At 36.3% G+C, this 14,317-nt stretch overlaps 1 protein-coding gene across 6 annotated transcripts in view; it reads right to left on the bottom strand.

Moving 5' to 3' along the window:
* The window catches only part of SNX9 (sorting nexin 9), a 111,924-nt gene that overhangs the window by 81,297 nt on the left and 16,310 nt on the right, over positions 1 to 14,317 (bottom strand). For 2 of the 6 annotated variants that reach the window (XM_074187916.1, XM_074187918.1), the window contains exon 1: positions 12,378 to 13,437. The exons of 1 other annotated variant lie outside the window; for it this stretch is intronic. In XM_074187916.1, the coding sequence (XP_074044017.1) occupies positions 12,378 to 12,419 (42 nt within the window). In that variant the 5' untranslated portion in view covers positions 12,420 to 13,437. Of the gene's footprint in view, positions 1 to 12,377; positions 13,442 to 14,317 lie in introns of those variants that run through there. 3 more of the 6 variants (XM_074187917.1, XM_074187921.1, XM_074187920.1) reach the window with 3 other exon arrangements.

The raw sequence follows: 14,317 nt of genomic DNA, 5'->3' as shown, positions 1-14,317 counted from the left end.
GTAATTATTAAGTGTCTGAGACTGGATTTGAACCCAGGTACTCCTAACTCCAAGGCTGGTGCTTTATCCACTACGCCACCTAGCCGCCCCCTCAACATCCATTTTTTTGTAATATTGAGTTCCATATTTTTCTGCCTCCCTTCTTTTCCCTCCCCTCCCCATAACAGTGAGTAATCTGATATAGATTATACATGTACAATCATGTTAAATATATCTTTATATTACTCATTTTGTGTATTTCTTTTCTTAATCTTGGATCCAGAGCAGTTAAGAGGTACAGAATTAACTGAAAATCAGCATGAGAAATATGAAGTAAATAAAGGGTCTGGTTAAACACTCAAACTGGACAATCAATTACAGTAAATAAATTTTCTAAGCAAGAAAATGGTTCTTTTGAGAGAGAGCAGAAAAAACTCATTATATTAGGTCACTGAAGAATGTTATGAATTTGTTTTATGGTAGTCTCTAGGTTAGAGTAATATTAATAAAGTTAATGATTCACCAGAGGATGTGTTTAATTTATAGATACAAGATTTAATTATATATGAAATCTAACCCCAGATGTTACTCTTTGAGAGGACCTAAGGTATATCTTGATCTAATGTTTGTTGTTCAGTCATTTCAGTCATGTCTGACTCTTCATCATCATCTTGGCCAAGATACTGGAGTGGTTTGCCACTTGCTTCTCCAGAGACCAATAGAGATTAAATGATTTGCCCAAGGTCACACAGCTAGGAAGTTTCTGAAGTTGGATTTGAATTTGAATCCTCCTGACTCCAAACCCAGCACTCTTATCCACTGCATGATCTATGACTCTTTGATTTAGAATCTGGAGAACAGCAAAGAATATTCCTGCATAATAGTTTTCAGGTAGTAAAAGATAAATAATCCAAAATTTAACAGCATTTTCTTTCACACTTTTTATCACAAAGCCATTACAATTTCCCTTTATAGACAAATGTTTCACCTTAAAATATCAACATATTTTAATCAACTTGAAGTTTTGAAGACTAATCAGTTTTTAAAAATAAATCATTGCATTAAAGTTTATCATAATAATCATCTTTAAATTCTGCTGTAACATATTCTATGTTATAACTAAAATAAAGCCTGTACTTTTAAAGAGACAGATTTTAAAGGACAAGAAAATTAGGCTCCTTAATTAGAATCAATGAAAACAAAACTCTCAAAAGCTATCAAAGCAAATATACCACTATTTACTATTTATAAGATGAAGCTCTTGCAATGGTCTCTTTAAATGATTTCTAACACACTATAAATTTTATGTTGTTTAGTAGTGTTTGACTCTTCATGGCCAAGATACTGGAGTGGTTTGCCATTTCCTTTTCCAGCTCATTTGACAAATGAGAAACCTGAGACAGAGTTAAGTGACTTACCCAGGGTCACATAGTTAAACTGAGGTCTGATTTCAACTCAGAAAGATGAGACTTCCTGATTCTAGGCTCAGTGATCTATTCATTATGCCACCAGATTACATATCATAGGATCAGATATTTGGAGCAGGAAGGGACCCTGGACATCAGTGAATTCAACTCCTATAAAATGCTGTTATTTCTTACAGTCTGAAGACTAGATATTTGCTATTAAAGTGACATGTTTTAAAAACTCCTAATTATCTGGTCCTGCCACTCATTACTTCTAAGATTCTGAACCAGACACTTAAGTTGTTTGGATCTCAGTTTTCTCATTTGAAAAATGGAAGAAGTGGAGGAGCTAGATTAGATAAACTTTAGGTCCCTGTTTCTGGCTCTATTTCTAAATTTATGAACCTATGCTCAATACTCTGATAAACCAAAGGAAAAAATATAAATACAAAAAACAGCACTATATAACTACTCTAGAAGTCAGCAGGACTCTCCAAGGTCTCATAGTGTAACTATATCTGAACCATCCTCTCCACAACATACTAGACAACTTCCCTAGTTTTTCCTTGGAGACAGAGCAAGGAGGAATACAAAATTTTCCAAGGCTACATTTTACTTTCAGAAAGTTAGCAAGTTTTTTCTTAGATCAAACTCCACACACTGTTTCTAGTTCTCCTCTTTTTTGGTCAAGCAGAACAAACCTAATTAATCCCCCTTCTATATTCCAATATATAGAAAGTCTTTCACCATACTAGTCATCCTTTTCTAGATGCTAATTTCTCAATTTCTTTCTAAAAAAAAATTTGGCTTCAAATATGTTCTGATCAGAACAGAATACAATAGGGCTATTAGCTCCCTAATCCTCAATACCAATCTTCCCTTAACACACTTGAGTTTGCAGTTCATTCTTTTTCAGAATGAGTACTATCCAGCCATGCCACAATTATCTTATCGTGTAAAACTGACTTCTGAAACTCAAGTATAAGACTTTCTCTTCCTAATAAAAGTTACCTTATTAAACTCAGTCCAATTTTCTCACTTGGGAAGATCTTTTTGGTGTTACTACTCTCACTTGGTTCTCCTTTTAGCGGTATAATACACTCTTCAGTCTTTGACGGCTGCTCATCCTCTGTATCATTCTTCCAAACTATGGATATTTCCCAAGGTTCTGTTTTAAGAGCTTTTCTCTATATTCTCTCTCAGTAACCTCATCAAATTTTAAATTCCAAGGATAAGAATAGCAGGCCAGAAAACTGGATATTTCTTTGGTGAGCTTTTCTGACCTTTAAGAAGCATCTATTCTACCCCTCCATACTTTGGTAGACAGTCACTCATGAGTTTTTATGGACAACCGAACATTCTGGTGATGAGCCTTTCCAAAGTTTAACTGGAACTCAGATAACAGACACATATTTGATTTTTTTTTTCTGTTTTGCAAGAAGTTTCCAATACCAGAGGAGGGGTCACCTCCATGACAAGAAGAGGCAACAATAGATTGTCAGTAGAAGATAAGCATATGTTTATGCATATTTCTGTGTACATATTGTATGGGTTTAGGGCTTTTTTTTGTTTTGTTTTATTTTTTGTCCAGGACTATGATTTCATTAGTCCAGGGAACTAGTTGCAGGATACTCTCTACCAATGCAGATCAGCAAATGTCCTTCAGCTTATAATATGGGCATTGAGAAGATAAGTTATTTACCAAGGGTCACAAAGCCAGTATGTTTATATTTTAAAAAGTTATTATATATTGGACATTCACTTAAAAAAATTTTGAGTTCCAAATTTTTTATTTTTTTGTCCCCCACTCATTGATAAATCAAGCAATATAATATCAATTATACATGTGAAATAATGCAAAAACACTTTCATATTAGCCATTTTGGAAAGAAAAAAGCAAGATAAAGAAATTGAAAAAAATTATACTTCAGCCTGCTCTCAAAATTCATTAGTTTTTTTTCCTCTGCAAGTAGATAGCATTTTTCATCATGAACCCTTTGGAATTGCTGTAGATCATTATCTTGATCAGGGTGGGCAAGTCTTTATCATTGATCACTGTTACAATATTGCTATTACCATATACAATGTTCTCCTGGTTATACTTACTGTACTTTTTTTTTTTAGGTTTTTGCAAGGCAAATGGGGTTAAGTGGCTTGCCCAGGGCCACACAGCTAGGTAATTATTAAGTGTCTGAGGCTGGATTTGAACCCAGGTACTCCTGACTCCAGGGCAGGTGCTCTATCCACTATGCCACCTAGCCGCCCTGCTTACTGTACTTTGTGTTCATATAAAAATCATGTTTTTTTCTGGAAAAAAAAGCATCTTTCCTCTATATGAATATGATTATTCTGTAAGAAATCATGAGCAAAATTGGGGCGGCTAGGTGGCGTAGTGGATAGAGCACCTGCCCTGGAGTCAGGAGTACCTGGGTTCAAATCCAGCCTCAGACACTTAATAATTACCTAGCTGTGTGGCCCTGGGCAAGCCACTTAACCCCAATGTCTTGCAAAAAAAAAAAAAAACTAAAATAAAAAATAATAAAAAATATCAGCAGACTCCTCCTAAAGGTAATTTCCCAATAGCGTGATGCTGCTAAAGTGAAACACAGAATTAGGATTGCAGCTGGGTAGTCCACTAAAACAGCTGTTAGGCCATATGTACCACAAAATAAGGGAAATATAAACTGTAAGGTTATGTATATCAAAATAAGAGAAATATAAACTGAAGGGGATTCAGAAAACAGAAATAAAACTTAAATGGTTAATTTGTGAAATTATCCTACCAAAGACAGATATAATCAATCTTGGCAAAGAGGAAAAAATGCTATTAAAAATAAAGAACAATTGGATGTAGAATTAGAGGGCCACGGAACCCAATAAACTCCCTCCATGTTTGGAGGGGGTGTTGTGGTGTTTTTTTTTTTAAATATATGAAATAGGGGCAGCTAGGTGGTGCAGTGGATAGAGCACCCGCCCTGGCGTCAGAAGTACCTGAGTTCAAATTTGGCCTCAGACACTTAATAATTACCTAGCTGTGTGGCCTTGGGCAAGTCATTTTAACCCCATTGCCTTGCAACCCCCTCCCCTGAAACTGAAACTAAAATAAAATAAATGAAATAGAAAATTGAATTTTCAGTTACTTTTGGAGTCTATCACATCCCTTCTCCACTTCCTAGTTTCTCTGTCTCTAGTCTCCTCTAGTTAAATCTTGCATAATGCTGCCAGGTAATTTTTGTGGCAGAGGGAGGGTCTGGTGAGTACACACACAGCATTGTGGCTTTCAGAAAGGCAGGATGAGGTATATACAATGAAAAGGGCCCTACCTCCTAATTTGGAAAATGCACACACATTCCATAACTCATTCCAGTCCAATCTTTTGATAAAGGTGACTTTCTGGTTAGAAGTCAGCCAAATGAAATAAATGGGCAGCTAGGTGGTGCAGTGAATTGGCCCTGGAGTTAGGAGGACCTGAATTCAAATCCAGCCTCAGACACTTAATAATTAATCCAGCTGCATGACCCTGGGCAAGTCACTTAACCCCATTGCCTTGCAAAAACAAAAAAAAAAAGAAAAGAAAAAGAAATCAGCCAAAGGCTTGACCTGGAGAAGAGTCTAGAAGGGAGGAGCATATCAACCTGCAAAAGCAAGGTGGTAAGAAGTCCTTTTGGCCTGAAGGAAGCTGTAGGGCTGCAGATGCTTCTGTCTTTGTTGTGTCTGTGATAAGCTTCAGGGGATTAAGGTTGGAGTTGTGTTCAGTTGATATGAACCTCACTCCTAGAGCCCAAGAGTGTGTCCTCTCTGGCAGGTGTTGGGGGGGGAAATATCTATACCGCTATTCTTCCATCTTCCAATTAGATAAAGGGAATTGGGATGCTTGCTAGCCACCATGGGGGATTGAACTGATGGTATTAAAAGTTTTTCTAGCCATTCAGGAGAACTTGGATTAATTGGGATGAGTCCATGCTTCCTTACACATTTTAAGGAAAGCTACTTAGATCTACAGCTCAAATTCTTTCAGTAGATTCTTCCACAATCCATGGTCAAGTCCAAATTCCCTATCCTGTTATGTAAGGTCTTGCAATGCCCCAGCATACAAAATAATTGTTTCCCATTACTCTCAAACACTCGCTTTTACCAGACTCTCTCTTACCTTCAAAACATGCCATAATCATTCTCATTACTGAGTTTTACTCAAATTCGTCTGAAAAGGCTTCTTTATGCACTTTATTTAAATCCTATCCATTTGTCAAAGACCTAATGGATATAGCACTCGCCTTGTATTCAGAAGGATGGGAGTTCAATCTGGTCTCAGACCCTTGCCACTTACTTAACCATATGACCTTGGGCAAGTCACATAACTCTGATTGCCTCACAGCCAGGGCCATCTCCAGTCATCCTGAATCATATCTGGCCACTGTACTCAGATGGCTCTGGAGGAAAAAATGAGGCTCGTGACTTAGCACAGCTCCCCCTCACTCAAATCCAATTCATGTGCTTGTCATGGCATCATCTCCCTGATGTTGTGGTCTTCTTCAAAAACGAAGGATAAAACATTATTACTATTAATTTGAGCCCTATTTTCCCCAATTTTTCCTGTACTGAACTCTGAATACTTTACTGATGTCACCAATTTGGAGCATTTAGTCTGAGAGGGTATTGCAAGGATTATTTATTTAATTGTTTAAATTATTTAGCAAGAAAAGTATTTTGAGGATAGATATTATGCTCTTTGGTAGTTCCTACAAACCCAGTATAATCCAAATTACTAGCAGATTCCAAAGTAGTAGTGCTTAAATTCAAATACTATTTTGAAAAAGTTATTTTAAACAATATGAACCATGACTAATTTTTATTCTGGGGAAGACAAAAGGAAGCAGTAGAAAGAAAACCAAACAAGGTTAGGAGAAAATAATGATTTCATATGAGCTACTTACTTCATTTACTAGATGTGTGACACTGGATCCTCTGAATTTCAGTTTCTTTATCCATATAATGAGGATTAATTCTTGTGCTATCAACTTTAAAGTTGATATAGCATTTTTAAATATTGAAGCACTATGTATAAGCTTCTTTTACAACTATAATTTGCCTTTTTTTAACAAAGGAAAATTTTGTGAAAAATTTGTGACAAATACACCCCTTCAAGTTTAAAATCCACTAAACTAAGATCATTTCAGTATCTAGGACGCTGCCTGTTATATAGAAGGTGCTGAATGAAATGCTGGGCAGGCAAGTCAGGGGCAGATATGTAGCACAATAGATTGAGTGCTGGGTCTAGAGTCAGGAAGACACACCTTCCTGATCCAAATCTGGCCCCAGTAGCTATGTGACGCTGGGCAAGTTACTTCACCCTGTTTGCCTCAGTTTTCTCATCTATAAAATGAACTGGAGAAAGTAATGGCAAACACTCCAGTATCTTTGCTAAGTAAACCCTAATAGGACTAAAAATGACTGAAAAACAACATGAGCAGGTCAGTCAATTTCACTGGGGCTCAATTTGCTCATCTGGAGAAATTCTGGATTTGGAGTCAGAGGACATAGGACTGAAACTTGGTCCTATCATTCACTACCTGTGTGACCTTGTCACTTAATCTCTGTTGATCTCAGATGGTCTCATCAGAAGTCTGACTAGCCAACCTTAAGATTCCTTCCAGCTCTAAATATAATGATCTTTTCACAGAAGACAACCAAAAATATCACCTCTGATTTCATGAATAAATTAATCTGATTTTCTTGAACTTGTTAACTAGTCTAGATAAGAATTCACTTTTTGGTGAAAGCACTGTATTAGAATTGGACTTTTCTGATATGTTAAATTATCAAGAATAAAGGACAAAGCAACAATGAGCACAAATATCTGTTCTGAGTTGTATTCGAAGCTAGATTTCCTCAGAGCCACAAGGTTCACATACCACAGCCTAAATTTGGAATCAATGAATACTTGGTTTAAACCTCAAAAACTAGAGAGGTTTTTGTACTCCACATATTTATAAAGTGAGAGTAACTATTTCAAGGACAGGAAAGCTTTACTCTCAGCTGTTCTGACTCAAAGCAAAATTTAACAGACAACTCACCCCAGCCAAAACCCTTGAGAGCTGAGGCTATGATAGTTATAAGGACTGCTTACCTTTCATTACATATGATTTCACTGTCATTAAAAAAAATAATCAATTTATATATTTATTGACATGCTGGTCTTTTAAAATGAAAACACTTCTGTGAGGGTGGGGGGAGGGAAGCAATATTAGGGTGTAAATTGTAAAACTCAAAATAAGTAAAATCTTTCCAAAAAAAATTTAAAAAAATAATGAAAACCAATATAAACAAAAAATTTACTCCATGGAAATTTAAACAAATGACAAGAGATTTCAACAGCTAATTATCTACATTCTTTACAATGAATTTCTGTTAAATGGAAACCTGTCAATTTAAACACGAAAAAGGACAAATATCATCCTTCATGTTTAGCCTATATTCTGTGGTCTTTAAATTTACATAGCTGCAAGTCAACAGATTCTTCTTTTAAATGTGTATACTTTCATAAATATCTATTGTTCCTAACAGGACAATAATATTCCAATACATTCATAGCCACAATTTGTTTATTCCCCAAATCCCTGGTAACAAAAGTTGCTTATATCCCCTTGCTTTTAGCTATAGTGCTGTTTTGAATACATAGTTTCAACAAATAGGGTTTTTATTCCTGTTAATTATTGGAATAGAGACCTCTGGACCAAATGGTATATACACAATTCTATAATTTTTTTGTCAATAATTCTATATTGCTTTCCAAAACAGTGAACTAATTCACAGTCCAGCAGTGAATTACCATGCCTTTCCTTTTTTTTTTTTTTTTGGCAAGGCAGAGGGGCTAAGTCACACAGCTAGGTAAGTATTAAGTGTCTGAGGCCACATTTGAACTCAGGTCCTCCTGACTCCAGGGCCAGTGCTCTATCCACTGCACCACCTAGCTGCCCCCACCATGCCTTTCCTTATAACCTCTTTACATTATTTTTGCCAATTTAGAGAATAATGATTTAATTCTTATTTCATTGTATTATTTTTTCCTTTTCATACTTGCTTTAATTTACATATTTCTCATTATTAGTAATTTTAAACACTTTAAGTTGGTTTGTATCTCTTATAACTTATGCAAATTCCATATAGATTCTGAAGTTCAGACTTATTAGCTCTCTAAAGATTTCTCTGAATCTTTTCATCTTGCTCTCACAATTGTTTACCTGTGTGAAAGCATTTCATTTTTATTTTATCAAAAGTCTATTTTGTCTTCTATGACTTTCTCTATATTAAATCTAGTTAAAAAATTTATTCCCCTACCCAGAGTCATGGAAGATCCAATTCTCCCTTTCTCAAAAAGAATTTTTTTAATCTAAAGAATATAAATGCTTACAATCCAACTGTATTATTGAGCAAGCATTCTTTAAAATGAGTGGGGGGAAAAAGGGTGGAAAAGTTTCCATGGCAAAGGAAGAGTTTACAGGTGGCAGAGCAAAAAGTGCAGTCTTGGGAATCAGTAAATCTTTGGTTCAAATCCTACCTCAGATTCCTAGTTATTATGTGAGGATGTCTCTCTTCCATTTATTAAACTTCAATGGCTCCCGATTACCTCTAAGATCAAATATAAAACCCTCTATTTAATGGTCAAAGCTCTTCACAACGTGATGCCTTCCTATGTTTCCAAAACAAAGTTGAACTAATTCACAGTCCAGCAGTGAATTACCATGCCTTTCCTTTTTTTTTTTTTTGGCAAGGCAGAAGGGCTTTAAATATCTTACTAATCTCCCATTTCCTCTGAGATCAAGCGACAATGACCTTTTCATTCCATGTACAAGATACTCCATCTCTAGACTTCAGGGTTTTCCTCTGGCCACCCTCCATACCTGCAATGCTCTCTCCCGCCTCACCTCTGCCTTCTAATTTCCCTCAAACTCTGGCTAAAATCCTACCTTCTAGAAAAAGCCTTCTCTTATTTCAGGCTAATGCTAAAATGAATAATATTGTGCCCACTTTCCAGTATAACTGCTTTAGGTATAACAACAATACTCTCTGGTAGCTTCACAGAAAGGTAATGATGCTATCCAAACATCTCAGAGGGAGCACAGGGTGAACCCAGAATTAGGAAACCCAAGATGGATTTTCACCTCAGTTTTCTCATATGTAATGGTGCTCAATAAGACTTGTCCTGTCTGCCTTCCTGGACTGTTTTAAGGAAACACTTTCTGCAAACCCTGAAGTACTTTATTAAATACAAGATTATTATTGTTGTGCACAATTTAAAACATACAATTTTATTAAGTCAAATTTATCTAAAATGTTGGTCTCTATTTCAGAAGACATGAAAGGATTTGAAGATATATATATATATATATATATATATATATATATATATACACACATATTTAAAGCTTTCACTGCTATGGAATTTTTCTTTATATCAAACCTAAAGTTGCCTCATGATTTTTTACCCTTTTTTCCTATTTTTCCTCTCTGTAGTCAAGAAATAAGGCAGTAAATAACTGGACTGGAAGTGAGAAAGACCTGAGTTCTAACCTTTATTAGCTGAGTGACCCATAACAAATCACTTCATTTGCTCTCTTCCCTAACTTCCTAGTTGGTAAAACAGGCATAATAATAATATCTGCTTCCAAGGGGTGTTGTGAGAATGATATTTGCAAAGCACTTTGTAAACCTTAAAGCTCTACTGAAAGGGCATAGTCTCTATATATGTCAAACTCTACATAAATGTTAATATTAAACTCCTCATAAATGTTAAGAAGTCTGCTTTTACACAGTGAAATTGCTCAGCAAGATGCTGAAATCTGCTTCTGTGACTTCCATTCACTGCTTCCTGGTCTGACCTCTGGAGCCAAGTACAGTGACTCTGACTCCTCTTCCCCACGGCAGGCCTTCAAAGCTTTTCTTTATGACAGTTATCTGAGCTCTTCTAGACTTCTAGTCTCTTAGGCTGTTTCCAGCTCCTTCCAATATCCTCACGAAGAGGTGATTGCATGAAATGAACTCAAGGCCATCTGTGGAGTTGACAGTCTGAACTTTACATGCTATCTACATTAAGTTTTTTTTGTAATTGGACTGAAATTGAGGAAATATTGGACATACAAATGTTTTATAATTATTAATCTGTACTCTTGTACTGATTTGACTGTATTATCTTTCCCTACCCCCATCTCATTGTTCAAGTACCTTGCCCCTCCCTCAAAAACAAAATAGGGGTACTTGCTCTGGGTGAAGATTAAGTCTTTGGGCTACTGCCCCCTCATCAATTCATCTCTCTTTACTTCATCTATGTTCTCTGAGCTACCTGCCCCCACTTACATCTCTTGGCATTCTTCTTAAAAGCTCACTCATTCCTCAGTTGAGTTGCTTATCTTTCTTTGGGAGGGCAGCCAGCTCTGGGGGAACATGATTTCCCAAGTAACCTCTCTTGTTCTATACTTTTCTCCTTACTGCTCATCCTCTCATGGTAGCTTATGTCATTGAGGTTGCTCCCATACCTTTCCTTACTACTCCACCTTTCATGGTGGCTTTGGTTGTTTAGGGATCAGTGGTTTCTTGGCTTTAGTCTTTCTTTCCTCTTAGCTTTTGTTAATCACAGCAATACTTACATAAACCTTTTTTAAATAAACCTTTCTGAGTCAGAGTTGTTTTACATGAATTCTTTCATGTTCAGTCCAAATCTTTGGCTAGCTACATTTTTGCCCAACAAGTCTATCAGTTCATCCTGATTGTTTGGAATCCTGACTTTCCATATAGCTGTGTTAGCTATATGTTAGTTGAATGTCACCTGGAAATTTAATAAATAAGCACACTTTCTATGAATGGGAGGAAGGGGGGAGGAATGGGGTTTTGCTGCTAGCAAGAATTACGTAAGAGAAGAAATTGTCTCTACCAAGTCAAGTCTGGCTCTTTTCTGTAACTCAAGAGACTTAGAGTTACCCAAGCAGAGATGTTAAGTGACAGGGTAATAACCAGTACTGTCAGAGGCATACCTTGAACACAGGCTTTCCTACTTTTGGGGTTCTCTATCCACCTTGCAGCAGCGTTATTATTGTTTTATCCAAATCATTAATAAATGCTGACCAGCACAGAGACTGTATCAAAGGCCTCTCACTGTGATGCCTCCATAAAGTCAAGTTTAGAGAACTTATTACCAAAATATTCATATGAATGAATGAGACACCATCCAGCAAAGGTACCTTTAAACTTTGGACAGAAACAAAGCAACAGATGCTGTATCTAATTGCCTTTTTTCACCCTTTTAAAAAAGGCCTATTCATTTAAATGAATAAATATGAAAGGGTTGCAAACAGTTATCAATAAGAGTGAAAAAATATCGACAACACTGAAGTAATGAGCCAGTTTTCCAGGGTGATGGAATAGACCAAAGATAAAAAGCACAGAAATACCAATCTAGATCCTATCCAGGAAACTGTGCAATGCCTTCCAGGGCAGGGACTCTTTGTCTACTGGTATCTCTAGCAGTTTCAGAACCACTTACAACAGCATTACCCCTTACAACACCATTACCCTCAAGTAAATGTTTTTACTTTCATTCATCTAGTTATCAAACTTCCCACTGCTATAAAAAAGAATACGTCTAATAAAATATTCACTAAGTAATGCTATATGGCTTCAATTGTTAGATATGAGAGGAATTAAAAATTGTAGATAAGGCAAAGAGTAAATGATTGGGCTCTCCAAATTCCACCCTGAGGAGAGAAAATTCTCTCTAACTAGCTGGACCTTCCTAACAGTAGGCAGACCCACTCCCTAATTAATCTTTATGCAATATCTCCAGCCCCTGTCCTGGCTCTCCAGCTCCCAACCTGGAACCTCTTATTCTGATTGATAGTACCCTTTCTTGGTGTTCCTTCCCTCACATGCCCTTTCTAGCTTCAGAAACACTAATTTAACTGGAAAGGATAGACCAATAAATTGCCCCTATGGACTTACCCCATATATTCTCAGTCCAAAACACCCTTCCCTGGCCACCATTTTTATATAAACACTATAAGAAAGTATGTTCTCTTATTATGACATACATATGAGAACATTCTCTTATTAGAATCTAGGCTCCTTGAGGGCAGGGCCTCTTTTTCTATTGGTAGCTCTAGCAGTTTCAGAACCACTTAAATAGCATCACCCCTTACAACAGCATTACCCTCAAGTAAATGTTTTTACTTTAGTTCATCTAGTTATCCAACAGAATATATGGTATAAAAAGGTTACTAATGATTACTTGCTTGCAAGAAGTGATCTAATTGGTAAAGATGAAATGAAATTAAAGTCAAATACTAAAATAAGGTTGTTTTCATTTTGTATATTTAAAGTACTCAGTTGCATAGGAAAAAAGAATAAAAAGGATTCATTGATTCTCAAAATTCAAAAGTCATGGTGATGCCATCTCTTATGTCTTAGAGAACATTCTGACGTGGTTTTCATTGTTTCAGCCTGCTATTCTGAGAATTATTGAGGATTTAGGAAGTTTAATCACACCCAGCTTTCGCAATGCACCATTTCATTCAGAAAAGCAAAATAGCTATTTATAATCTCTAAGAATTTTTGGTGTCTCAATAATCCAACAATCCCCAAATATTTTATATACTGAGGCTGTCTATGACCCAATAACAGTACAATAAAAGCAGTCAAAATAATGGTTTTCAGCATCCTATTATCAAATGGGGATGCTTCTACAGAAGATCACATTTTCTTGAACTCATGTTAAGTACTTAAATGAGTTAGGTCCTCAAAAATATTTGTCAGTTAAGAAACAAACTAGTGACTTAACATAGAAATAAATTGGTGTGATTCAGAGGAGGAAAAAAGGTACGAGATTGGAACCAGAGGGTCTGAGTTTGAATCCCAGAATCTCTGAACTATAAAGACTGTCCAAATATATGAAAGAGAATTCCCTCTGATCTTAACCTGCGGTCTGAGAAATTGTTTGAAAAACATTATGACGGGAGTGGCTAGGTGGCGTAGTGGATAAAGCACCGGCCCTGGAGTCAGGAGTACTTGGGTTCAAATCCGGTCTCAGACACTTAATAATTACCTAGCTGTGTGGCCTTGGGCAAGCCACTTAACCCCGTTTGCCTTGCAAAAAAACCTAAAAAAAACCAAACAAATAAATTATGATGACTATTTCAATAAAAATGATTTCCTTGGTACCCTAATGTATTTCATTTTGTCTGTTTAAAAACCTTATTTGAGAAGGGGTCCATGACACACCCCAAAGGCAATGAGGCCCTAATATACATATTCCTGAGAAAGGGTCAACCTATTTCCCTTCTACTAACATCTAATGTCCAGAACAGCATATTCCAGCTATTGAAAAATGTCACCACATTTTGCATAGTATATTATCCTACTTATGATAATATAATCATTTTATAAATAAGATGTCAGATCACAGACAGAGAATCATACCTCCAGCTCAAGAGAAAGGAATGAGATCCTTTTCATACTAAGTGGACTCCTCAAATAGTTACAGGATCAATAAAAAGTAATTAGGACTCAAGTATTTCCAAATAAGGCAATTCTTCCCCTCCCTCAAATGGTCCAAAGGTTACTGGTAGTTACTGTCCCATCGGAAAATTATCATTTCTATTGCACATTGATTTCCAAAAACTATTTAATTATATGCTGCTGGAAGTTAGATCTCACCAGGTCTGGACAGACATGAATTCAAATTGAGGTTCAGATATTCACTAGTTGTGTGAGCCTGAGCAAGTCAATTAACTTCTTTGCTTCTGCTACCTCATCTGTAAAATAAGGATAATAATTACACCTACCTCCCAGGGTCATTGTGAGGAAAATGAGGTAATTGTGATGTGCTTATGAGCACAATGCTTATAAGAGAGTAACCACTATATTAGTTGTTGTTGTTATTATTA

This window comes from Macrotis lagotis, chromosome 5 (genome assembly GCF_037893015.1).
Source record: "Macrotis lagotis isolate mMagLag1 chromosome 5, bilby.v1.9.chrom.fasta, whole genome shotgun sequence".
NCBI classification, from domain to species: domain Eukaryota; kingdom Metazoa; phylum Chordata; class Mammalia; order Peramelemorphia; family Peramelidae; genus Macrotis; species Macrotis lagotis.
This window is presented reverse-complemented; position numbering and strand designations above follow the sequence as displayed.